Source organism: Rhodnius prolixus, unplaced genomic scaffold, assembly GCF_049639745.1.
Source record: "Rhodnius prolixus isolate KJV_2025 unplaced genomic scaffold, Rpr scaffold_1, whole genome shotgun sequence".
NCBI lineage: Eukaryota > Metazoa > Arthropoda > Insecta > Hemiptera > Reduviidae > Rhodnius > Rhodnius prolixus.
The window spans coordinates 16,602,094-16,628,590 of record NW_027411581.1 but is presented as its reverse complement, the minus strand read 5'-3'; the positions used below and the strand labels follow the sequence as shown (position 1 = coordinate 16,628,590).

The following is a 26,497-nucleotide window of genomic DNA, read 5'->3' as shown; positions in this document are numbered from 1 at the left end:
TAGTTTTTATGTTATTCATAATTTTAAAATAGCTTTAATGCAGGATGTATGTGCTTCACACCAGGATTTATTTTTTATTTTTACGCTTCCCAAAATGAGTTTCAATTTTTGTACCCTTAGATAACTTACGAAACAATAGGAGTTGTGCAGCTTACATTTTTACGTCTTCTTAGCGAAAATGCCTACCAGAACTTCACCTTCTCCTGCATAAATTCTATTGCTTGGTATAACTCAAAAGCTTTAAATCATGAAATGGCATTAAAAATAATGGGTGGTAACAATGTTATATTTTCTGCAAATAGTTTAAAACCAACTATAAAAACTGATGGATGCAAGGTAATTATATTTATGATTAAAAATGAACTTTTAAAACATAATTCAATGTGTAATATATGAACAAAATAATATTTCATTTAGAGCCGCAAGACAAAAAGTGAAACCATTTTTGAAATTTCCACGAAAGTTTTGGAACAGTTACCAATAGTAGATTTCTTCCCAGTAGATTATGGATCACCACATCAGGCTTTTGGTTTTGAAGTTGGCCCGGCCTGTTTTAAATAAGATTTGTAAATATTCAATTAAGCAATAGAATTTGATTTTGATATATATAAGCATACATATGGGAATACAATATCATTTTTTTTAATTTTTATTTTTAAATAATCCGCCAAAAAAATTTAAATTAATGTTAAAAAAAGCAGTTACGTTTTAAAAACGTTTCCAGAACAAAAAAAAGAAAAAAGTATAATGTTTTTCATTTCGGAAAAAAGATTTTAGTTTTAATTTTGTAAATACCATCGTATCAGTCCAGTATTAACCAATTTTTTACGACCACGATCCAATATATCTTTAGAAAATAATTTATTGTAATTTACTTTAAACAAAAAATTGGGGCCTTATTTTATTATAGAAATTTTGCACAGTAATAAAAATGGACAATTCAATCAAAACCATTACATTTAATAAAAATTAAAACAAAAGTAATGTTCGCGATAAATTTTGATCTTGAAATAAATTCATTTTATGTTATGTTTAGTATTACCATTTTGAATTGATTTGTAATGAAATTAAACTAAATTGCTTATTCGATTCAGTAATTTATATTTAGTTATTTAAAAATTCATATTTTCGTAAACAATTCATGTACCATTCCTGTTTTACAGGAGTTCGATATTACGGTTAATGTCGTAAAAGAGTAAATAAAAGAAATGAAAGAGTTTGATGTTTAATTACTTATTCTCCAATACTTAAGTTGAATTAATTAAAAACTATTTCAAAAAGTATTTCAAAAATGAAATTATTTAAAAAAAAAAGTCATAAAATATAATTAAGATTATACACTTAACAAACGACAAAAATTAACAATACTATAGCAGGAAATAATTTGCATTTTTTTGTTTTGGTAACCATTGTGATTTAATTATAATTAAACCATTGATTATTTTTAAACCTCAAAATATATAAATAAAACATACAGAAAATTAGAAGAAAAGAGTGCAAAGCTTTAAAAAATGACTAATGATTAAGAAAATAACAAAAAAATGCATGATATCATCTTTAGTATAGTAAGTAATTCAGATCTAGGGGAAAAATAAAAATAAGTTTCAAAATCTTAAGGATTTAAATTGTTTTTTTTTGGCAATGGCCCGAGAAAATATTTTAACAAATATTTATTACTGGTCTTCGTTTTGGGTATCATTCATTAATGCGATTCATTATGAGCTTCGTTAAGGCAGGACGTACACTGTAACCCCAACAAACGAAGTGCAAATGAACAGTACTAAGCATTTTTTTTTTGTAAGGTGCGCAACAACAAGGGTCCTTTGCTCTAAGCATTTTATCAGCACACTTACAATGTATTGAACTCTCCATGCATAAAGAAACTTCCAATAAATGGCACCGTTTAGAAAAGGTTTATTTTTTCATAAGACTTTCTCAGATAACTGCCAAAAAAACTTTTCAAAACAATATCTTTTACTTCCAAACTAAAAATACATACTTTTTTTTTTAAACAGTTCAGGTAAACTGTCATCAAAATTATTGAACAAAATCATCAAATCTGAAGGAAAAGTGTTATAGGGCAATGATCACTTCCATAGACTTTGCTGCGAATGACATTGTCGCATAGACCGGAAAGAAGACGTTCTGAGAGTACGAAATAATCCAAACGCCTGAAAAGATAAAAAATGACTTAAGAAAAATTATGGTGGTCTAAGGAATAAAAAATTAAATAAAAATAAATAGGGTAATAAATGACGATATATTCTTATTTAGTTGCTCTTGGTTAAAGAAAGTATTTCTTTTATAAATAAATTCTTTGCTATTTACTTCTTTCCATGCTTTATTATTTTAGCAAGTGTATATTTTTAAATAAATTTATTTTTGAAATGAGCCCTGGGTACGTCTTTGATAATAACAAATACTACACTTTGATCTTAGCCAAAAGGCCGAGAACTCTAAGCGCCATGGTAGCCGAGCGGTTATAGGTGAGACCTGTAAAGCTAATATGTATAGTCCCGGTCTTTAGGCCTTGGATGTTATTTAATGGTTAATAAAAGTTAATTTACAGCAAAGCATGCTTGCTAGACGCCTCCGTCCACGATACCTAATTGGTAGTTGGACGTAAAGCCCGCCTGAAAAAAATAGAGTACGTCTCTGAGTCTTATTCGAAGTGAAATTGTGACCTACCAAAACTCTTCCGTACCGTCATTTAACAGCTCTCGAATTACTCACTACAAAATATCCGAAAATGGAGAACTGAACTCACCTCCTCACAGGAAAGGATTCAGCATCAGGAAGAAATTTCCTAACGTGAAGAAGAAGAAACATAGCCGCTAATATTATGTCCAGTACGAAGTTTTCAAACTTGGAGTTACAGGCTCTTCGATATTCCCCTAGCACTTCTATCAATAAAACAATTCTTAATACAGATCCACATCTTCTGTAATAATGAACCCTATACTAAACAGACCAACTCATAACCCAAGCCCTTATCGACAATCAGCCTTTTACCCATCCTGCGAATAGTTCTCGAAAAACTTCTACTACTCCGCCTTCAAACTGAAATAGCCATTTTAACATTATTCCTGTAAATCAGTTCTGTTTTTGCAGTTGCTCTCTTTTTATTGATATCGATTGATGGATGTAATCGCTACTTTCCATAAACTAAAGTGGCTTTGCCCGAATGGCTTCCCATCTCAAGCAATCAACCGGGAGTAGCACACAAGACTGATTTAAAAATTTAAGCGCATATTTACTTTTATTTTTTAACCCATCTCTAAATTTTATCTATCCGACCGTTTCTTTCAAGTCAAACAACATTCATCTTTTGCTATTATCCTACTGTCTCACTGGAGATCTTCAAGGGAGCATACTTGCACCTTTACTTTAAAGTCTCTACACTGCCGCCACGTCCAACTACAACTACTTTCACAATGAAACTGCAGTTCTTTCACCTCATCTAGATCTCGTGCTCTTCAATCTTACTCAACTCTTGAGCAATGGCTACAGAAGTGGAGAATCGAAGTAAAAAATTATAGTACTTACTCTAACACGGAAACTCTTCTTCCCCTCTACTTCCACATCACTACCATTCTCTTGGCTAACCAAGTACGACATTTTGAAACGTACGTAGACAATGATTAACGATTATGGTACCCTACAAGAGACTCAAACGAACTGACCTCAATCTGAGATAAAAAATGTTGAAAGACCACTTGACAAACTTTAAAACTTAAACTTAATGAACTATGTACTCCCCTTCTTACACCAATATGGACATACGGAGTACAGCTCTAATAGATTCAATATCGACTTTAAACCTTACAGTATGTAATCCTAAGTACAATAGTCCTTTCCAATCACACAACACGCTCTTTCAGAAATATCCCTTTCGATAAATATTAACTTCATTACAAAATAGGTACATATATTACACAAAAAAAGTACCAATGCCTCTCGTTTCTAAAAATTGACCAATCTTGTTATACAACACTCCACTCAAATCCAGACCACCATAACAACTCGCTGACTTACATGTCCACCAGAAAACTTCATCAAATCCACATCGCCGACTAAAGCGGGGGAGGACAATCAATCATCTCAACACATATCGCCGACTCCTGGAGTAGTTGCTTTATTAGCCCTCATTGGGAACTTACGGTTACCATTACTAGATGGTCGACTATATATGTGCACCATTTTCTCTAGATCGCTTCTCTTTTGCTTGTAAATTGTATACTGTTGCAAAAAAAAAAACCTGAAAAAAGTAAGATAATTAGCATCTATAATTTCCTTTTTCACTTACCAGCCGGTATTTCTGGACCTCGCATTTCCTATAAATGTCCAGTACGTATAGGCGCCTGTCACTTCAGGGTACAAATGTCTAAAGGTATCAACGAAACCTTGTTTTAGAAGTTCAGTCATATTATCTCTTTCTTCCTGCGTGAAACCTGCACTTTTCGTATTGGTTTTAGGATTGGCAAGATCTACAGGATTGTGGGCAACATTCAAATCTCCACACAAAATGACTGGCTTTTTTAAATCAAGATCTTTCAAATATTTTCTAAAATCTTCGTCCCATTTCATTCGCTTAGGAAGAGTTTTCAGACCTTGGCCAGCGTTCGGGACATCTACAATCAAATATAACTATAGAAATAGAAAGAAAAAATGTCACTATCCACCATTCAAAGGACTCAATAACAAGAAGAGTAGCTTATGTATGATTAACTACAAAAGGTAATTATTTTTTGGAGTGAAAATCAAAAAAATAAATTTGATTCTTCATTTATAAACATAAATTTCAGCACAAAAAATAAATATTAAATAATGCTTTCTTTTAAATAATCAAGTACTGTTTCATTGCTACAATAAAGAACGTAAGAAAATGAACAACAAATGTGACCATTTCAATATTAACTTACATGTAGCGACTAAAAAAAATTTGTCATATTCAGCAGTAATTGCTCTTCCTTCAGAATCATGTTCTTTAATACCCAATCCGTATGTTACTTTTAGAGGCTTCTCTTTAGTATAGAGTGCTACGCCAGCATATCCATCTTTTAGACCTTGTCAATGAAATAAAAATATAACAGCGATTATTTTAATGAAAATTAGTGTTTTAATCCCATATTTTCCATCTCAGCACTATCAAAAAAAAAAAAAAAATTGATCAATGAGTTAAACTGGAGCATACATTTCAGGCAAACTTACTATCACAACAATACATGTGGTATCCAGAGAGTTTGGCTTCTGAGGGTAACTTCTTTTCCGGACATTTAGTTTCTTGAAGACACAGGATGTCTGGATCTTCTTTGAGCACATAATCCATTCCAGATTTCTACAAAGTAAATTAGATAGATTATTGCGAGTTCAGTAATTTTTAATACAATGGCAGTAACCTACCTACTCCTTGAAATACAGAATTAGTCACCCAGAATGATGAACAGTAAATTGGATATTTAGTGGAGGTGGACACATGCAATAAAATTGCAACAATATTTAAAAACACTTACCTTGAGCCATGCCCTCAAGCCTGCTACATTCCAGGATGTGATTTTCAAATTCCACTTTTCACCATCTTTTGTTGTTTTACCACATTCAAAATTTAAATCCTTTAACTCTGGTTTTTCAAGCTCTAACTTCACTTTTTTTGTTTCGGGCTCTTCTTTAGCACCCCGTTTCGTAACTCTTTTTTTAGTATCTTTGTTTTTTTGTTTAGATTTTAAACTGTTTTTAGTTGTAACTTCTTCACTAGAATCACTGTCACTATTTTCGCTTACACTCAATTTATGTTCTGCATTCTTTACATTTTCAATTTTTTTTTTTGCAGCTGTCTGTTAATTTCAAGAATGAACACATTAAAGATCTCATAAATAGAATTCATAGAAAGAATTAAAATGTTTTGACTTCAATAAGTTGGAAGGTTACTTACTCTCTTTCCTTTAGGCGGCATGGTATTGCAAATGCAATGTGAAGTAACTTTGTACTCGTATTTGATTTTCAAAAGCAAACAACGATCTATCCAACAATTCGTTTCCTTAAACGCCTTAGCTATGAAACAAAAAAAAAAGCTTTAATAACACATTTTAGGCACTATTACCCCTAATAATTTCCTACTTTTACTAATCTGGAAAGTTGCGCGGGAATCTCGAAATGGACCCAAACGCGCAATTTAATGTTACTCCTTGGTTTAGGGATGGAAAATTAAAAAAAAAAAATTAACTCTTAAAATGTTCACATTATCGTTTTCCCAACTTTAAAACATACCAATCGTATGAACTTTCTGAACCAGAATGTTCTTTTTGCTTTAACTAAATATAATTATAAACCACACTTGCGGCTAAATATGCAGTATTTTGAGTGATTAGTAAAGTTGGTGATATGCCGCACATTAACATCTTTATGTTTAAAAACTGCGGTTTCATGCCAGCAAATAGGTGCAAAAAATTATAAGTATGCAATTTTTCACTCAATTACCAAGATCTATTAGTTTGAGTACCCTCATTAGCGTATCCTGCAAAGTTAGATCTTGTTAAGGATTTTGTATACGATTTTAAAAATTACTGTAATTACGGTAATTACTGTTCTGAACGATTCAATTGAAATGTGAATTTCCAATCAGATCATTTATTACACTGCTATATACTAAAGGGTGTCTTGGGGTTCCATGGCTTTTTATTCAGATAAGTGATGATACTACAGGTCTAAATTTAAACATTTAGAAGAAAAGGGTTAATAATGCTTTTACTATATTAGCACTGGTTAGGCAAAAAATACGCTTAATCACTTAAGATTTTCATTCATTCAATACTTTCCAATGAATACAATGTTTTACTTCCTCTTATTTTTTGTACACAAAGAGAAAATTAAATCTAATGACTGTAATACTTCAAACGTTTTGAAATAAATTCCTGGGAACACTATTTTTTCGCTGCAAATTTACAAATATTACTACGAAAAATTATGTTTTAAAAGTACAGTTCCACAATATTTTTAAAAATACTTTTTCATTACAACAGGATCATAATCCTTTTAAATCTACCAGCTGATTGATATCTACTTGATTGTAGGGTCTTTATTCCTTCTCAGCTGAGTTTCAGGACCTGGATTCCTGGTTAACTGCATACTGCAAGTTGAGGAGGTTAATGCATTTTATAGTACAAGCGTTGATATTATTGTCTAAGTAATACTTATATTAACTGTAGAATTAGTCAATACTATGGCCGGAAAAGTGGAAGAGGATCCAAATTTGAAAGGAATGTCAAAATATTTCAATTCAACTACCTTAAGAGGACGGGCAAATGTGAGTTTAAAACTAGTAATAGACAAAATAAAATGATTTCTTGTGCTTTCCTATTCATCTTAACAAATTTGTTCAAGACTGTTAATTGGGGTCCCTATTTAACGAAACCATACTTATTTTAATGGCAAGAGAAAAATATTTTGTAAACTACCCAGATTTTGTCTCACTACTGAAGAAAATCCATAAATAGTGTGGTAAATTGATAGAGGTAATATGGTATAAGTTGCTCCTATTAAAGTCACCAGTCGATCTCAAATAGTTGAAGTACATCCACTAAAATCGACTTCCATTGAGTACTGTTCTTTTTAATTTTTTTTTGCTTATTGTTTCTAGTTGTTTAAACATTAAGTATTCTGCTTAAATTCACATTCATATATATATCTGAATGTGAGAATATTTTATTATGGTTCAGTTAATTTGAAAACTTAAAGTTGAATAGGCAATATGATTTTTAATCAAATAAAATTTTGGAACGTTTTACGTCTTCCCGAACTTATAATTTTATCAGTAATGATTTTCTACAATAGTGTAACTACGTTTGCATTTGAACGCTCTTATCATTTACTCTATGTAAACTTTTTTTTTAGACTGCAAAGGCGACATATGCAGGTATAGCGTTAATAGCCCTCTACTTTTGGCTGAAACCTAAGAAGAAAGTTGAAAATTAAAAACGATATAATATAGAATGTTGCTTTGATAATGTAGTTTTAAATCTGGATTGTAAATAAATTTTGCTTTAATAATGCAGTTGTCTGTTTAATCCTTCATGAATAACATTGATGAGAAATTTATTTATAAATTATATATATATAACGATTTATATTTCTAAAATCAATTTCAATTTGATTCTACACCAAGGTAACTTTAAATGAGAATCTTCGTATTACATATTTCTAGGTCCCAAGTATCCTTTTTTATTCTTATCACTACTATCAGGAATAAACCACTTGAAAGAAAAGAGTAATTACTTGTAAGGAGAAAGAGGATATGGTAATATACTTTTGATTAGTTTCTATTTTATAACTTAAAAAGGGGTAAAACTAAAAAAGGAACTAAAATAATATTTATGTAAAAAAAATTACTTCCATAACCCTGCAAAGTAATGCGCACAATAATGTAAACGTTGGTGATAATTTCAATGGATACGGCCTGAATGAATAAATATTTATCGGAAAAAAGTCCGTAAAAAAATAAAGCCATGGTAGGCAGTCTTCGATAACACTAAAGTAAGTCAAACAGTTCATACTAATTATGGACAGTAACAGGAATCGGTTTCTATTTGCTTTGATTTGTGCAGCTACTCTCCTCCTCCTCATCCATTTCAATTAAAGACGCGTTAAGGAGGATAAATCGTATTTATTGTGAGTGTTAAGGAGGCTATTGAAATATGTAGGATTATGTGACTTTTAAGATTCAAACAAGGATGTGAGCTAACTTTTGGTTAAAGCCAATGTAAAGGTGTTTAATTTCAGTCTGATTAAACATTTTGAATGCAGGAATTAAAGAGATCCGCCATGAACATTGCTCGCCCTTGTGGCCCCTGTCTTTACTTCTTCTTCGACTTTTTTTGATGGCATAATAGCTCAATTAATATTATATTTTAGTTTTAGCAAGGTAATTACATATTATTTACATTTACTAAACATTACTTTAAACATATTCTTATTTCTTAAGTGAAGATTGGTATTAAGGCCATAGGAACCCATGTACTTAGGTTAGAATTCTTTAATTAGAACTGAGTAGTTGGTCTATTCATTAATGGTTCGTAAAGTTTAGTTCTTCTTATTAATGTAACCAGTAAAATATTATTTAACTCTAGTTTATCTTATTTAAATAATATTACTGTTCTAACCTGAAACTTTGTTTCTTCATGAAGTTACGGAGATCGAAGGTTTGTGACAAGAATTATTTGTTGCTATTATTATTACTTTTTTTTTAGGGGTCCAGACTGCAGACAATCTCCAACGTTCAGGATGACTGATTATCTTGAAAATGATGATGATTTAGATGACGTCCTGGGGGATTTATCCAATAGTGATAATGATAAAGTAGACAGCATGTTAATAAAGAAAATTCTTTCGGAAATGAAATGTGAATTTAATAGAGCACCAGTGATTGATGAAAGTGTTAAAGATGTTCTTGGTGAAAGTTCTTTGATTTCAAGTGAACCTAAAGCAATTTTGCAAGTATCTACAACTCAAAATGGGAAAAGTAGTGAAGAGAGCTGTCTCTCAAGCGAAATTCAAGCTGATGTTTCTGGAGAACCCGCTCTGGAAGATACAAGTAATCACACAATTGAAGAAAATATAGGTGATGATAATGCTGTTGATAATTTAGTAAATTCAGTTGGTGATAATGAAAATTCTGTATTAGATGATAGTTTACTGAAACATAACTCTGTTGAAAGTAGTTTATTAGAACCAAGTGTCGATAGAATAGACCAGGAAAATGGTAATGTAACAAATATGGTCAGTGATGGAAATGAATTAACTCAAGAATGTTTAGATGATAATAAAAATGCAAACTCAGGTCCAGAAGAATCTACTAAAGTCGAAATAAACAACATAGACTTAAAGGTTCCAGAAGCAACCAATGAACACCCTAGAATAGTATTAAAGTTAAGAACATCTGAGGATGATAAAGAAGGAAGTAAAAGAAAGTCTCCTAGGATTTCAAGAGAAGCATCAAGGTTAAAAACGCAGAGTGAAGTATCAGAAGCTGATGGGGAGTTTCAAGACAAAAGAACTAGAAGGACTCGAAACTCGGAAAGGTTAGAAACTGAAGTAGCAGTCAAGAGGTCTTCTCGGCGTATGTCAAAAGAATATTCCAGGGAATCTGTTCTTCAGAATGCTATCGCTCGTAAGGAGATGTCTTTTAGTACTTTAGATAAACCTCAAAGAAGGTCGACAAGATTAAGTGAAGAATTCAGAAACAATACGGGTTATAGGACTAGAAACAGAAGCGGAAGATTGAGCAGTATGAACAATGATACATCAGACACTAAAAAAGGTACTACTCCTTTCGAAAACAGTGTAGATGATATCTTATCTGATGAAAAAAGAGGTGGAAGGAATAACAAAAGAGTAACAACTAATTCCTCTGAAACATCTTTGAGTAAAAGCTCCAAAAACTCTTCAAGAGAAAATTTTAATGAAGAAGGAGTAGTTAATAATTATTTAGGAATGACAGGTGGAAATTTTTCCGATCAGGACTCTGAAAAAGGTAAATAGCTTTTACTTCATTCTATTTTATTGTAACAACCAATTACAGTTTGAAGACCAATAAATGTTTCAATATTTATTTTTCTGCAAAAAGTTTGCCATTTTTTGTTATTATTTCATATACTTTAATTTAGTTTTTGTAACGCAATGATGAGCTCTGATTTGGTGATTGCAGTGGTGGCTTGAAAAATTAGTCGTTTTTGAGAGTAAATTTTCCATTAAATGTTTCCATAATTTTGTTTGTGTTTGGAAGTTTTTTCAAAGAACTAATTTAAACTGTTCTTTTTCACTTTTCAGATATCTTATCACCCCTTAGGTTTTTAATGAGCCTAAAACTTAATAATTTTGAAGTCAATTTTTAGATTTTGAGAGAATGCAATGAATTAACTCCCTGCAAAAATTCTTCAGAAGTTATGTTGTGATTTGACCTGAGTAGGGCAATATTTTGGCAATGCAGTTTTTTTTAACTATATGTATTTTTAACTACATTCATTTTTTTTTAACTTACATTAGTATTTAACTTTACATTAAATTGTCGGATTTATTTATTAATTTTCTGGACAGTTTATCTTAATCGGATTGTATATTCAAAAGAACGTACGTTAATTACGCAGCAAATGAGAATATCAAAATTTGAATAAATAGTCAATACTGTACATATGTTGTAGGTATTGAGAGTTCATCAAGTGTTTCTTCATTTTCTGGTGTTCGCCCAAAACGTAAAGGTGATGGAGCAGTTTCACTGCCAGGTAATATATTGTAATTATGTTTTTTATTTTTTAGACAGTCGCGTTCAACTTTTTTTTTTTGGCCTAAACAAGCAGATTGATTTTAAACAGACGGTTTTAAACAGCATATTCAGCATTATTATAAGAAGTTATTTTCCATTCCCAAGTAACAGAGAATAATTTTGTTATAGAGAAACGTCATAAGAGATCTGTAACCCCTCAAGGAGGTGTAGAAACATGTGGAGGAGCGCCACCTTTAAACAAAATGGAGGTAATGTTTCTTCTTGACAAATAGTACTTCAGGAAACCTTCATTGGAGTTTAAGTTCAAAAGAAGTGTAAATGTGGAAATTTTGTTACTCATGTATTACTATAATTATGTTTGCGATAAAACTATCACGGATTTTTTCCGTGAAATCTTATCCTTAATTGATATAATACAGTTTCATTTGCGAGGTTAAAATAGCTTTACTAGCTCTTGTCAATTTAATAAAATCTCAGGTTCCACGCATTAACAACACAGATTACGGTGTTTCTAGCATTCACAATAGATCACTGCAGTTGAATTGCTAGGCGTTTTTTATGTTATTTGGTAATGTACATGCTGTTACACAGTTAAAAGATTTGGTTATCACTTGGTAACTTCCTTTGAGTTAGGCGCGAGTCCACTGGGTACAGTGTAGCTAGCGGGGCTACTACCAGCCAAGGTCTGATCAGTCGTGAAAAGTATTTGTAAAATGCTGAACCCAAAAAGTAAACCTTCTCCCGAAATTCTACCTTGGATAAGAGTCCATTATCAAGGAGTGCAAGTTACCAAACAGACTTCTGGGAGCCCTTTTAGATTTCATTTTAGTTTCACATTTTTTTTTTTTCTGCAAGATGCGATAAAACGAGTTGAAAAGGGAAAGTCTAATTACAAACTGCTGTTTACTTCTGGTAAATTATTACTTATTTTTGTATCAGTAAAATATAGAGTTAATGTTTTTTATTTTCCTTTATGGCTCTTAGGAGCCACAAGTAAGTCGAAGTTCGACGAAAATCTATAATGAGTTATGATTGCTTTAAAAATCCTTAATTTAATAAAAATAATATTTAAATATTCTCAGACCCTTACTAAGTGTAATCCTTTGCCTTCACAGTCACTCCTTAAAGAGTTTTTTTTTTTTAATTTTTCTTTACTTAATGAATCTACTCAGAAATGAGAGCAGGTGTAAAAAGGCATTTAAGATAATCGTGTTTCCCATTCAATTTATTAGACAAATTTTTTACTGAATAAGAAAAGTTCATGGGAGGCGGAAAATAAACTGGAATAATGAGTATAACAGTCGATTGGTTCGGAGGGGGGGGGGGAAGAAGCTAATTATATTATAATTACAAACCTTCTTAAACATTCTGAAAAACTTGAAATTTACTATTTTAGGCAAGCCCCAAAAAGTATCTTTTTATTTTGAGATAGTTTTCTGGTTTAGGGATTTTAAAAGATATGCTGGTTTTAACTGAAAGGAGTTTATTTAAAGAATCGTCTCAAACAGTGAATCTTTTTCTGAAAGCTGCCTACCAAACGCTTCAAATTTATACTTTCAAATTTTCTCATATCGTCTTTTGTTTTAAATTCACCTACTGAACATTTGAAAATATCTTGTAAAAGATTTGAATTGTACTTAAAAATTACTTCTTTTTCAGAATTCGTCAGGATTTTTTTGTGAATGTGACGTTTACTCTAATCTCTATGCAAACGGAGAGTGTTTGAAACAGAATAAGTTCTGCAGAGCATTAGATACGTTTGAAGAGAAATTAGTTGGATGCTGCAATCCTGTGGATGAAAACAATGTTGTACTTCTGCGCCCTAGCAAGACTGTACCTTATCAACAGCTCTGTGAAATACATATACAAAGAATTCTCAGGCATAATGCATGCCCTACATGTGGACTTTTTTGCACACAAGTCAGTTTAGTCTTTAATGATTTTATCTTTACTGAAAAGTGCTGAGTGATTAATTTTTTGGAATTCTAGTTTTTGCTAGCCTAAAATTATACACTGGTTTGTGTAGGCAATTTCAGAAACGCAATGTTTTCAATTAACTAAAGATATGGCGAGCTCTCCTGCAGTGAACACGTTGAGTAACTTCGGTCAAGCTTCAGGAAATCATTATTTAAGATCCTAGGCGCCACGGTAGCCGAGCGGTTAGAGGCGAGACCTGCAAAGCTAATATGCATTGTGGTACTGGGTTCGATTCCCGGTCTTTAGGCCTTGGATTTTATTTAATGGTTAATAAAAGAAATTTACAGTAAAGTACGTTTGCTATTCGCCTCCGTCCACGACACCTAATTGGTAGTTGGACGTTAAGCCCCGCCTGATAAAATAGGCGATTACTTTACTTTACATTTAAGATCCTATGTGACAAAGTTTACTTAGGTTAATAACATTATTCATTTTTTTAATGAAGTTGGCAATTCTATAATAAGCTTCAAAACATAAAAATATTTTCCTCTAAAACAAAAACGTTTCAATTAAATGATTAATTTAAAGCATTAACCTTACTAAAAACCGAAATTTAAACCCATCCATGTTTACCAAAACCCATCAAATGTATTCGTTCGAGGTAGTTGTACAGGCCGCGAGGCAACTTTGTAGAAGGATCAATGTTTTCACGTATTCACTAAAAACAACATATTTCTTTCTATTAATTGTGGGAGATTAGATTTAGATTTTGAAAGGCGGGACGGAACCCATGCCCCACGGCACCGCAGCCACAAGAGGCTTAAAATGGTGAGAGAATTATTGTATAAAAATTTTACTCGCTTGTGTAGTCAAGTATCACTAAGTATGTAAGTATCACTACTTTTTTTTCGTGTAATTGCTTACTTTGGTAAGATAATTTGCAACGAGAAAACACCTTTATGTGATCGGCAGAGCACTGAAAAGACTTAAATATTGGCGCATATATATAATATCTCGCAGTAGTTTCGACTTGTTTGGTTAATTCAACGCTATGTTAATTTATTTAAACTACTTTCCTTTTAGATTGTTAATGTTTAATTTATTAATTATTATTTTTTTTTTTATACAGGGTACATTTAATTTTTGTTATAATAAGCACTTCTTCCATAAAGATTGTGATTTAAAGAAAGATCAGATCAGCATGTGTCCTCATTGTGGTACAGAAGATTTTGCCATTTATCGATTAGGAATGGCACCTCATAGATATCCTGTTTTCTTGCCAATGCAGAAACCTATTACCAAGTATGTATAGCCTTTTTATTTTTATTTATTTATTTTTTTTTTTGAGGCGCGTCAACATCTGAAGTGCCTGTTTAGAAATGCCATTGTTTAATTTTCTATTCGGAGCATAAATAGTGCAATAATTACTGAAATAATGCATAGATCTTATTAATAAAGAATTAATATAGCTGGTTTTTGTTGAATAGCTTTTTAGAAGATTAAAAAAAAAAAAAATCTAATAGTAGTTTGTCTATTTTACGAATAGTTAGTTAGTAAATTGAATTAAAAAAAGAATCTTAAACATTTTCGAGGCTAGCGCCAAAAAACTAAAACTAAAATAAGAAATTTTGCATTTTCAACGAGCTATTTTATTTGATTCAAAATTTTTGTAACACATTTAATCGTTATTAAAATTACATTATATAACGAAAGATTAGTTCAGATTACTCTAGCCAACGATAAAATTAAAATTGTACTTTACAGAAAAGCTAATCACCCCATTCTCCAGAAGTGCTCTAAAATGAATATATCCGGGAATATTTTTAAAATCAAATTAATAGATCTCCAGGTATTAAATCATGAAATCTAGATTAAAGAAATTCGTAAACGCCATTAATTCAAAAGCACGAAACTGAAAAATTGGTTCAGTAAATTGCTATTTCAGGTTGCTTATTTTGATGATATGTTTTAACATTAATTATTATATTTATTTATATAATATTTATACAAGATTACTATTTATTTTTATTAATAATCAATTTGTAATTTTTTTTTTTGTACATAAGAAATAATTTTATATTTTTTATTGTTGTGTATTTATTCCTAAAAAATAATTAGGTAATAGGTACTTTATTTAAAGTTAATGATAGTGAATCTAAGATTTTTTTAAAAAGTTTATTTATTTTCAGCTCTTTGGCAAGAATAACTTTATGTCGAGCTAGTGATTTTTACAAATATCAACCTAAAAAAGAAGAAAAGGAGTTAACAAGTGCTCAGTTAGTTCAACCAACTCTATTAGTTCTTCCAAATGGTAACAAGATCACAACCGAAGGAATTCCTACTCCCCAAAAGGAATATTTGGAGAGGTTGTTACAGACCCCCCTTAAACAGGCAGATATGAGGTTAAAATATATTTTAATTATGCTTCTTAGTTATAAAAATTTATACTTTTATTATTTTAATGATTTGCTGTGCAAGGATTTGTATTTTATTTTAATTTAATTTATTTATAATATGGGCATCATCCAGTAGCTATTGAAATCAATGAAATATAATGTTATATATATTATGTGCAACATGCAATATATAGAAAAGTAATCGCCTATTTTTCTAGGGCTTAAAGTCCAACTACCAATTAGGTGTCGTGGACGGGGGCGGAAGCTCATACTTAACTGTAAAAAATTTTCCCTAACAAATAAAAAGTAGCGAAATGCGGGATTCTAACTGGGAACCTCTCACTTAAAAAGCCTAGGACAACCACTAGAACAACACCTGCCTCTACTTGTAATATAATGTATAGTGATAATAATCTAACATAGTGCAATATTTACAGATTGGTGCCGCAAAGTCCATTATTTTTCTAAAAAGAGATATGGATTTGAAGTTTGGAGCAAAATTTGTTTAGATCGATTAAAGTATTCCATTGATTTCCATTTGATTAAATTCCATCTAATTGTAAATGAAGTAGAATGCTTGCTTAGGGTACGCAATGAATAGTTCCTTCACATGTTTCCAGAAAATGCACGTCGATATTTTTTTTAAATTGCCTTCTTACCAATCGTAAATGCTGTGACCGCGATCTCACTGCTGGTCACCTATCATAGTTTTTGCAATTGATTTCATTTATCATTCAGTACCTCAGAGGTACACAACACTATGTCACATTTTAAATTTTTTACAAGAGAGCAAATGAAAGAGTTTTTTCTTATTTGTAAGCACATGGGAGTTATTTTGCTTAAATCTTTGGTCGATAATAAGTAAAGAGATGCATGTTAACAGATGGTTGTGTAATAAAAAATAATAATTTTGTATTAGAAACAAAAAAAATAAATTTTTCAAAAATAGACTTAGTGTTGTGTACCTCCGGGGTACTGCATTGTATTCTATTCAGAATTGTACCCTATTTTGTTTAGTGAAGTTTAAATACAAACATTTGTTAAGAAGTAGATATGGTTTTCTGAAAAAATAATTGAACTGATTAAGAACACTTAATAGGGTCTAAGAAAGAATATAACATGTTTTTGTATGATTTTTAAGTTCAATGGAATATGTTTCGTAAACGGTAATTTTTTCGTTGCACATTTTTTCTTTTTTTGGATACTCTAATTATTTTTATTTTTATTTCAGATATTCATTCAGACACTTATATCAGGCTGCCAAAAGTGGGGATGTAGAGAAGGTTCTACTCATGTTAGGTAATTAGTTTCTTTCCTATTTTCGGTTAAAAATTGAGAAGTTTAAATTAAAAAGTGAGAAGAATGGAAAGACAAACACAAGAAAAAATGTTTAAGACATAAATTTTTAGTGGATATATTATTTTTTTCTTTCAATAAAACCTTCTGAAAATTTAGGGTGCGGCTAAGAATCGAAAACAAATACAGTAGTAATCAAATGAATTATAAATCAAATCAATGTATAACGAGAAGGGAGGGCATGAATTTCAGAATTGTATCAGAAAATATAAATACTCGTTATGTGTTCAAAATATTATAACGTAATAAAATATCATAAAATATACGAGTATGGTTAGAAATAAGAGTAGAATCATGTGTTATGAGAATGTGTTTAATTTTATAGCGTATATTGATATTAGGTTTGTTTTATACGTCAACTAAACATGTATCATTTTTGAAGGTAGAATGAAGGAGTACAAATTATACTAATGCCATTAATAGCATGACTTTTCTTAAGTTTCCGTTACTTATGCCACATAACATAAGTTGTTTCTATTGTGACAGAACAACTCAGTCATTTAAAAAAAACTGTATGACTTTAGAGATAGCCCTTTCCGCTTCTGTCTCTTATGTTTCTTCGAAAAAATGAGGACACTTTTGTGACACTGATTTCTGATTTTTTTTTCACGTATTCTGTAATATTTGCTTCATTTCCAACGAAACGCAGTATCGAAAATATGCCTCATCTTTCAAAATAAAATTGTTATAAAATTATATAATAATAAAATTATTATAAAAAAGCAAACCTTAATTTTTGAAAAAAAAAAAATCAAGGTTTCTTTGAGAAATGGCTATTAATAAGGCGATGTTTAGTGAATATAATAAATAGTTTTTGTTTAGGTAGCGGTATGAATCCAGATGGTGGAGCAACTTGTGCGTTGCATGCTGCTTCTGCTGGTGGTCACCTTATTATTGTACATCTACTTATTTCTGCTGGCGCTCATAAAGAAGTTTTGGACAAGAGCCAATATACACCACTAATGTTGGCCATATTGAACAATCATAATGAAATTGTCAAGTACCTAATCAAAGCAGGGGCTGATCCTCAGTTCAAGGTAAAATACTTGAATAAGTTTAATCCAAAATATTTAGTATGCAAAAGTATTTAGAAAGCAAAAGTATGAGGAGTACGAAGTTAAGTGGTATTGGGAAGTAGTCAGTGGTAGTGCCTATAGTTGTTTTTAAAAATCTAAAAAATATTGAAAAAAGTAAGGCAATGAACAAAATGTAAAATTTACATTTCTTTTATTGTTGTACAACATTTAACTATTTTTGGAACATCTCTTTTCAGGGGATCGATGGGATGACAGCATTGCATGTCGCTGCAAAAACTGGAAATTTAGAGGCTTGTCATTATCTAGTGGGTAGAACAACAGAAGCAGCAACCTATGTAGATGTGGTTGATGATGGAAGGTGGACACCATTAGTATGGGCAGCCGAAAATTGTTATACAAATATAGTTCGGTTAGTTTGTTGAAAATGTTATTAACTGTAAAATGTATGTATGTGAAATATTATTACTATCCTGACAAAGTTTCAAAATATTTTATGTTTTACTTCATTATTTTCAGATATTTACTTGGGAAAGGAGCAGATCCTCAAATTAGAGATTCGGAAATGAATATTGCTCTTCACTGGTCAGCATTTGCGGGAAGTATGGAGATAACTGAATCATTAATAGATTATGGTTCTAATATAAATCTGTCTAATGTTCATGGTGATACGCCGCTGTAAGAATTTGTATTTATTTTTTTTTGTCTTAATCAATTTTTACTCAATTATGAATTACCATTAATTTATTATAGTCATATAGCCGCAAGACAAGCTGCTGCGGAGTGTGTTACTCTACTTCTTGCAAGAGGAGCATGTTCAGATATGATGAACAAAGCTGGTCAGTTTCCTAAGGACTGTGTTGTTGACAAGAGTTCGTACTGTTACATGGCCATAGATTTAAACATCAAAGTTAGAAATATTATAGCATCAGCAAATATATTCCCCAGAATTTTAACCAAGTGAGTATCATGAATTTCTATTTTTTCTTAAATTTGAATAGTTTTATTTATACAGGTTTACCTCGCTTTTTTATAGAGAAGGTTTTGAGTTTTTAAGTGAAATCTCGTTTTGGTGTCTGAATATTAGAAATAGTCTTTAGAGAATGATTTAAAATCTATATTTTCTAATCAGGTTTGTTTTTAAACGGCTAATTTCGAAAAAAAAAATATAGGTGGGAATACAAACGACATTATTTAGGTTTTCTGTACGATAAATATATATACTGAAAATGTTATTAGGTCCTCAGTGCAGGATATCTTTGATTTTATTCACAGTAATTATTGCTTATTGTAACCGTAACAGGTTTTGGATTTTTATCCATCATCTGTGTTAGATTAATAAGTTTGCTGTAGAGATTTCGACTTCATTCATGTTTCCTTCTCGCACTATACTTGCTGAAAGTCCGAAACCGATCAGGAATGCAATAAACATGCGTGCTATGACGGATGAAATCAAAGATATAAGTATAATATTTAATATACGTATGTATTATATACATATATATGTAAACAAAAAAATTAAGGACATTAAATTATTGATTCTCGTATTCATTAGATAAAATTTACTACAATTGGGTAATACTTTGTTACGCAGTCAAAACCAAATTTTAACTTTGTTATTATTTTTCTATTCCTTAATAACGTTTAATTTAATGTAGTGATGTGAGTCGTGGCCGTGAAGACAATCCCATTCAGTGTGTGAATCCAGTAGACGAAGAAGGAGTTCCTACTGATTATACTTACGTTACTGAAAATTGTTATACTTCGGATATTATGGTGGACAGGAAGATTTCATCACTTATTGTGAGTAATTAATTTATTTTAAAATAATAAAAACATGTTACCAATGACCTGTTCATATAGTTAATTGCAACGTTTATGTCGATATAAAATAATACCAACAGATAAGGCGCCACAGTAGCCGAGCGGTTAGAAGCGTGACCTGTAAAGCTAATATGTATTGTGGTACTGGGTTCGATTCCCGAATAGGGCTTAGATTTTATTTAATGGTTAATGAAAGAAATTTACAGTAGAGTATGTTTGCTAAATAGCCTCTGTCTACGATACCTAATTTGATAGTTGGATGTAAAGCCGGCCTGAAAAATAGGCATGACTTTAATAACAACAAATATCCAAAAATTAAGTGAAAATTAAATTGAATCCTTATATTACTTAATTTTAGAAAATTATTCAATAATATGTTTTAATTCAAACAAGTATTGCTGATATTCTGTTCGTTTCTTCGCTTTAATTTCACGTGATCAGAAATCCGTAGGAGTCATTAAAAGGTTTTGGCAAAAGTTTTTGAAAATATTTTTGGTAAAGCTTCCAATTTTTTTATTGTTGCTTTTTGCTCCTTTTGATCTTTTCATTTAAGGTTATTTACACATTCAGTTCCCACATTTGTAGAATTTGAATCTGAATTACTTGATACTACGAGCCGTCGGCTTCGCCCTTGAAAGACAAGGATTACTTTTTGCACAAATCACACAAATATAACTATTCTCCTTGGCAGCGTATCCTGACGAAAAGAAGTGCAACCCAAATTACCCAATTGTCATCTTCAAACAGTTCTCATCTATGTCTTAAGTAGTAAAATTCAGTAAAATTTATTTGAATATTCTTCTTTTTTTTTTTTTTAGCCTTGTAGGTGTGATGACTCTTGCAGTGGATCTGATTGTGTTTGTACAAATCTTAGTGTCAGATGTTGGTACGATAGTAAGGGTAAACTAGTACCGGATTTAAACTTTAGTGGTAAGTCAATACAAAAATTTATAGTTTATTATTATTGCTTTCAATCTAGCGAGCTTCCGGACATGTTCTCCCTTGTAGTTGACACTCTCAATCATCGAACAACGATGTGAGATGCTTCTATGAAGAAAGAATAAAGAGCAGACCATTTGAATCGCACCCTGGATCTCCGCGAGGGATTCAGGTCTATATCCAGCATTTATTTTAGGTTTTCGGAAAAAACACTGCTTCCATTCTGTTTAATTAAGTGTTTGGTGAAGGGCTTGAGGCGAAGTTAAGACATGAGTTTTTCTTCTCCAAAGTACTGTTTTCTAAGCCCTCTGCTTCGTCAAGGCTTGAACTTTCTTCAACTCCTTTCGTGGAACTAGCTAAACAGGCTACCTGCTGGAGAGACTTGAACGTTGCATGTGTTTACTTAGTCTAACTGGCCTGACGAGAGGCCTAATATATACAAATGGCCGTCAGAACTTGTTGGAGTAATGCCTCAATAAGTTTAAACGAATAGATAGTAATAAACTTTTTCTCCAGCAATAAGGCTTGGTTTTCCATCCGCCATTTCTGCGACTTATGTTACAGTCTTTTTAATCGTTGCCCTAAAGTCATTTTGCAACGTTGCACAAGTGTTCGGGTCCCGTGAAACCTCAGCGAGCTTCTGCTTGGTCAACCAAACTACGCTCATCGTCCAGCCTCTCCAGGCAACCAGGTCGCAAGATAAAGATCTTAAGTTGGCTATTCATTTCAATTAAGATTTCGCAGCAGTTCCACAGTAGCTTTGAGCAGATATCATACGACTTCACAGCCTGTAAGATCGCCTGGCTGTCTTAAATAAATATTAAAATAAATTTTTTCCGTCGTATTATTTCAGCAGACAAAGGTATGTTGCGATTTTTTTATATTTTTAAACACTCACTTCAGAAGTTGTTAAGTTTTCATAAAAAAAAAAAAAAACATTTAAAATGTAAAATAATTTAAAAATAAAAAAATTGTTTACTACAATATTCTTAAAAAATTGGGAAAAGGATTTTGAAATTCTAGCTGAATTTGTTATTGTCAGAACGTAATATATCAGAACTCGCACGAAATTTGCAAAAATACCAAGAAAAGCAGAACATTGATTTTATATGAATGTGAGGTTTTCAAAAGGGCGTCAAGAAGTGGTCGATGTTGGAAACATCTGAGAACTCAGTGTATTTTTAATTGCAGGCACTAATCTGTGAAATTTATAAAATAATAATGATGATTTTTATAGATCCACCGATGCTGTTCGAGTGTAATCACGCATGTGGTTGTAATACGTTGACCTGTAAAAATCGTGTAGTACAAAAAGGAATGAAAGTGAAGTTGCAGTTGATCAAAACCAAAGATAAAAATTGGGGTGTTATAACCCTGAGGGATATACCGAGCGGTACCTACGTCTGCGAGTGAGTTTTGAACTGATAGTGTTTTTCAATTTTTTGTTTTTGTCTTTTTTTCTGAATTGAAAACTGAATTCAAAACTTTTTTGTAAAGTTTTGGAAAAGTTTTCTTTGAATTGAGAGTACTTCTTGAGGTAACGCAATTTGATCTAATTTTGAAGTTAATCGGTGTCATGTCTTAAGAAATAGAAAGTAACTTAAATGTGAGCAACTCATAAATAATACATGTTTATACACGTGTACTAATTCATGCAGTGTGATGCAACTTAACGCTCTATTTTTGTTAGAAGATTCTAATTACGTTCAAATTGGATGTTAAGCGCTTGGAAAGTACCATTATCTAAGTTTTGCTTATTTTATTTGCAGGTACATTGGAGAAATAATATCCGATTTAGAGGCGGACACTAGGGAAGATGATTCTTACTTATTTGATCTTGATAGCAGGGTTAGTTTCTAAAAATAATACTATAGATTTTAAAACCCAATAAGTTGGGTCTTATTTATTATTTTTTAGGAAGGAGAAAGTTATTGCATAGATGCTCGGAAATATGGGAATATCACGAGATTTATTAATCATAGTTGTACACCAAATTTAATACCTATTAGAGTGTTTATTGGTCACCGAGATTTGCAGTTTCCTAGAATAGCAATGTTTGCTGCTAGAGATATTCCTGCCTACGAAGAATTAGGGTAAGTTTACATTTATGCTTTTATTTTCAGTAAATTTATTGGATCTTTTTAAATTTTCTTTTTAATCTCAATAGGGATCTGTAAGTTCCCTGGAGTACAATAACTTTGCAATTTTAGAAGCCGAAATTGCGATTTTATTACGGTTTGCAACTCGGTTTTTTTTTTCTCAGTTAATCGAAGATGCGGCTTTTTTACATGGTTTACAAAAATATGTTTCAATGATTTTTTAAACAATTTTATTAATCGGCATTCATTTACAGCTTTTTATATAAAAACAAAGGATTTTTAAGAAGTACTGGGGAACTATCATTGATATATTTCCAATTCTAAAATATTATTAATATATTTTATGAAATAATTAAAATAATAGAAAAAATTTGTCTTCCTACTACTTTGGTAGCAGGGAAGCGTTTGTCGCTCGCTGTTAACTGTGAAAGAAGGTATAATATAATGCAAGAAATAGTTTGTATTTTTGTAATAAAGTCCTTTCAATGAGTATAATTTGTTGTTTTAATGCTGGGAGGAATAATTATTAGTGTAACAATAACATTAATGGAATTATAAATAAATTATTAAAATATACATTCTAATTGGTTAATGCACAAGTTTTGGAAGCGCAAATGTCTCTTCAGAATGGAAGCCATTCACAGTTTTTCACACAGTTCGTCAAGTGATGTCTTTCAACACCCAGTAAAACTGCCCAAAATTGTGTCTTGCTCACAATTTTGCTTTGCCAATTAATAAAATATGTGGTAAATTATTTTCGATTGACCGATCTTGGTACTCCTCATCTTAACTTCTGCCCATTTATGTTATAATACAGGCTGGGATTGTGTCTTTATCGTATTTGTATCGTATTTTTTGTGTGCTCCTTGCAATTGAAAACAATTTATAAAAGAATATGTTTCAAATTTTCAGTTTCGATTATGGTGAAAAATTTTGGGTAATTAAATCTAAGTTATTTACTTGTAAATGTGGTGAAGAAACTTGTCGATATTCAGAACATACTATTCAACAAACTTTGGAGAAGTATCATGAAAGAGTGCAAATGGAAGAAGCTGCAGAAGCTGCGGATATATAATGTAACGTGCTATTAATAAGAGGGTTAACAAAAATGACAAATAAGTCACAGTTTGAAGAAAATGTACTAGTCATTTTTCAGACATTGATGTATGCAATGTCACATATAATAAAATAAGGAGACTTTGTTTCTTTCTTAAAATTAAAATATGAAAATGATTATTGATAATATTTTGCATCATTAAAAAAAAAAAAAAAAAGTAATATTTTCTAAATAACAATTGTACTTTTTTGTAAGTACAATTAGAACTTGGATGATTGAATTATACTCACAATTGGTTTTTGTACAAATACACAATAGAGAAAATATTGGTCTAATTATTATTAAAGTCAGATAGTAATTAATCCAAGGCCAGTTCGTTTATTTGTTAAAATTTGATATAATTTATTTATTTTAATTGTTTTTTGTTAGTTATATTATTATTTTAAAAATGTTAGGGATTTTGATTTAAATAACTTTAACAAAAGTTTTGAAAGCTAATTCACAATTACGCTAGAAATGTTATTGTGGAAAAGACAAATAATAAATAATACTTAAAATTTGTTTGTTCAAATTTAGATTTTAATACAATATAATTTTCAACAAGGATCTACAATTTTAAGGGAGAAATTACTATTTAACATAAAAGTGGAATTATTTAATATTTGTTACAATCATGGCTGTGTTTCATCTTATTATTTATTCGAAAGTTTTGCTTTGTGATATATGATTTACTCCTATTGATGAAAACAATAATTTAATAATCTTGAATAGAAAATTGCCAAACCAAAAAATTGAAACTGCCTATTTTTATAGATATAAAAATAACTGTACAAATTTTAATATCTTTAGCAATCTCTATCAATTCAATTTTATTCAACTTGAAAGTGGTTTTATTGGTGAATGTTCGCACTTTACAAAGTAAAGTACACTGATTAAAATTTAGCTAATTTTTCTTTCTAAGAGTTAATTTCTCAAACACGTATAGAGAGCTAGACGGTAAGAAGGTTCATGAACTTTGGTTTGTGAAGGTCTGTATCGTTGGCTCCTTTCTTCATACTTAATTATGTTAATACTTCCAACCTCTTTCTTATTAAATAATCATGTCCATACATTTAATCTTCACAATAAAAGAAAAAGAAGGTATATCAATTAGCAGGAAATTTTTGCTTTAATTAGTGATTAATAAGTAGCAATGTACAAACATAATTATACTTTTTGTCATTAAAAAAAAGTAATAATAAAATGAAAACCGCTGCATTAGAATATGTATTGATGAAATTAGTCCGAATTAAGCGTTGATTTATTTGCTAAAACAAGTATTAAGAGTTATTTTTAATTTTTTCTCGTTTAAATAACTTAACTTAAATTTATAAAAAAAATTCTCAAGATTTGCTTGAAATGACCCCAGCTATTATTTTCAGCACTAAAGATCTATCAATTTTAAATACATTTTTTTTTTTCAGAAAATTGATTTTGAGGGGTAATTGAGTAGCGCAACTTTGCTTTCCCCCAAGAACTCCTCTCCAGTAAAATAATAAAGGTTCCATTGTCTATGTAGTACATACAAAGCGAAGTTTTATGCGGAACAATTTTTTAATCATTCTCTTCAGAATTCAGTGAAAAATTTTAAACTTTTTTAGGCAAAATTTAATTTAAGGAGATTCTGAGGAATTTTATTTTATTCTAAGAAATTCATTTCTAGATTCATGAGTCAGATTTAAAGGTTGGGGCATGGCGTTGACTGCTAGACTTGGAAGTAGACGTTACAAGTACCTGTTATACATGTTTAGATACAACATGTGATCACCTAAATTATGTTAAGAGCAACTCGGTGTTGAGCATAAATTCCTAGTTGCAGCAAATCTGACAATTATAATTGTAATAATTGCAATAAGTGAAAGCCGTGTTTTTTTTTCGTTTTTTTCTTTTTATTTCAAAAATTGCCATTTATGTATAAAGTGACATGCATTGTAAATATGTAAAAATATTTATAGATGTAAAAATTTACCTAAGAGATAAAAATTAAATTAGTTGTGTTTGCTGTTAGAAGGATTTTCTTTAACATTATTGCTATTACCATTATTATTTTTTGTGGCGCATTGATTGCAAAATTTTTATTTTTAATTCAATATGTACGGCGGATTGAAATGTTTGAGTCATTGCAAAAAGACTGAGTGTTTATATTTTATTATAAGTTTTCCATTTCATTTGTTTTTTATTTATTTATTTCAATTTAGTTATTACCTATCTTGTTAAGTTCTTGTGAAAAAAATAAACCTATCTTGTTTTATTTAATGATTAGTTAATTAAAAGATAGTTCTGTTTTTCATGTCTTTATTTATTTTTTATTACTCTAAATTTTGTTGATGTTTTTTCTTACCTTTTGATTTTGGTAAAAAAAGAATTATTTGTAAATTTATTAGGATGTCAGTTCCCTTTCTTTTTTTTCTTTTTTTTATTAATTTGTTTTTTATTTTATTTTTTTGAATGTTATGATTTTTGTTATGTCCCCGCAGTTTTGTAAAATGTAAATGTAAATTGTAAATATAGTGAGGGGAAAGTGCCCCTTTTTAATTAAAAAAATAAATAAAGTTAATGTA

At 30.6% G+C, this 26,497-nt stretch overlaps 4 protein-coding genes across 13 annotated transcripts in view; 3 read left to right on the top strand and 1 right to left on the bottom strand.

The window, feature by feature from the left end:
- The window catches only part of LOC141455702 (uncharacterized), a 43,629-nt gene extending 41,637 nt beyond the window's left edge, over positions 1–1,992 (top strand). For all 4 annotated transcript variants that reach the window (XM_074130977.1, XM_074130998.1, XM_074130969.1 and 1 more), the window contains exons 27-28: positions 121–336; positions 418–1,992. In XM_074130977.1, coding sequence (XP_073987078.1) covers positions 121–336; positions 418–561 — 360 coding nt within the window. In that variant the 3' untranslated portion in view covers positions 562–1,992. The remainder of the gene's footprint in view (positions 1–120; positions 337–417) is intronic.
- Positions 324–9,174, bottom strand: Rrp1 (Recombination repair protein 1). 5 transcript variants are annotated; one of them, XM_074131065.1, is made up of 8 exons: positions 9,156–9,174; positions 5,933–6,051; positions 5,514–5,834; positions 5,212–5,338; positions 4,923–5,066; positions 4,307–4,631; positions 2,000–2,171; positions 324–548 (listed from the first exon to the last, which is right to left on the bottom strand). In XM_074131065.1, the coding sequence occupies exons 2-7, from the start codon at positions 5,951–5,953 to the stop codon at positions 2,054–2,056; spliced, it is 1,056 nt and encodes a 351-aa protein (XP_073987166.1). In that variant the 5' UTR covers positions 5,954–6,051; positions 9,156–9,174; the 3' UTR covers positions 324–548; positions 2,000–2,053. The 5 variants fall into 5 exon arrangements, with proteins under 5 accessions (XP_073987166.1, XP_073987156.1, XP_073987141.1 ...); XM_074131055.1 differs by lacking the exon at positions 9,156–9,174 and adding an exon at positions 6,889–7,019; XM_074131040.1 differs by lacking the exon at positions 9,156–9,174 and adding an exon at positions 6,478–6,710.
- Positions 7,066–8,050, top strand: Neb-cGP (ATP synthase membrane subunit K, mitochondrial). Its single transcript, XM_074131089.1, has 2 exons — positions 7,066–7,303; positions 7,891–8,050. Exons 1-2 carry the CDS (start codon positions 7,220–7,222, stop codon positions 7,969–7,971), a joined length of 165 nt encoding a protein of 54 aa, XP_073987190.1. The 5' UTR covers positions 7,066–7,219; the 3' UTR covers positions 7,972–8,050.
- Positions 8,582–26,497, top strand: G9a (histone-lysine N-methyltransferase G9a). Of its 3 annotated transcripts, none has more exons than XM_074131025.1 (18): positions 8,582–8,917; positions 9,243–10,525; positions 11,193–11,273; positions 11,444–11,523; positions 12,935–13,195; positions 14,322–14,494; positions 15,382–15,594; positions 16,820–16,887; positions 17,767–17,981; positions 18,218–18,390; positions 18,498–18,656; positions 18,732–18,938; positions 19,637–19,781; positions 20,621–20,732; positions 21,979–22,150; positions 22,511–22,589; positions 22,659–22,834; positions 23,095–23,855. In XM_074131025.1, the coding sequence occupies exons 2-18, from the start codon at positions 9,277–9,279 to the stop codon at positions 23,162–23,164; spliced, it is 3,633 nt and encodes a 1,210-aa protein (XP_073987126.1). In that variant the 5' UTR covers positions 8,582–8,917; positions 9,243–9,276; the 3' UTR covers positions 23,165–23,855. The 3 variants fall into 3 exon arrangements, with proteins under 3 accessions (XP_073987126.1, XP_073987108.1, XP_073987118.1); XM_074131007.1 differs by having other exon boundaries at positions 8,583–8,917; positions 23,753–26,497; XM_074131017.1 differs by lacking the exon at positions 8,582–8,917 and adding an exon at positions 8,989–9,064 and having other exon boundaries at positions 23,753–26,497.

Bases quoted from the DNA above. Each gene is read 5' to 3' on its own strand.
- G9a (XM_074131007.1), top strand. From the start codon at position 9,277: ATGACTGATTATCTTGAAAATGATGATGATTTAGATGACGTCCTGGGG. The intron at 19,782-20,620 runs GTGAGTAATTAA...TTTTTTTTTTAG, and splicing joins GGAAGATTTCATCACTTATT to CCTTGTAGGTGTGATGACTC. The intron at 22,590-22,658 runs GTTAGTTTCTAA...ATTATTTTTTAG, and splicing joins TATTTGATCTTGATAGCAGG to GAAGGAGAAAGTTATTGCAT.
- Neb-cGP (XM_074131089.1), top strand. From the start codon at position 7,220: ATGGCCGGAAAAGTGGAAGAGGATCCAAATTTGAAAGGAATGTCAAAA. The intron at 7,304-7,890 runs GTGAGTTTAAAA...CTTTTTTTTTAG, and splicing joins CCTTAAGAGGACGGGCAAAT to ACTGCAAAGGCGACATATGC.
- Rrp1 (XM_074131040.1), bottom strand. From the start codon at position 6,505: ATGAGGGTACTCAAACTAATAGATCTTG. The intron at 5,835-5,932 runs GTAAGTAACCTT...TGAAATTAACAG, and splicing joins TGCCGCCTAAAGGAAAGAGA to ACAGCTGCAAAAAAAAAAAT. The intron at 4,632-4,922 runs GTAAGTTAATAT...ATTTGATTGTAG, and splicing joins ATTTTTTTTAGTCGCTACAT to ATGTCCCGAACGCTGGCCAA.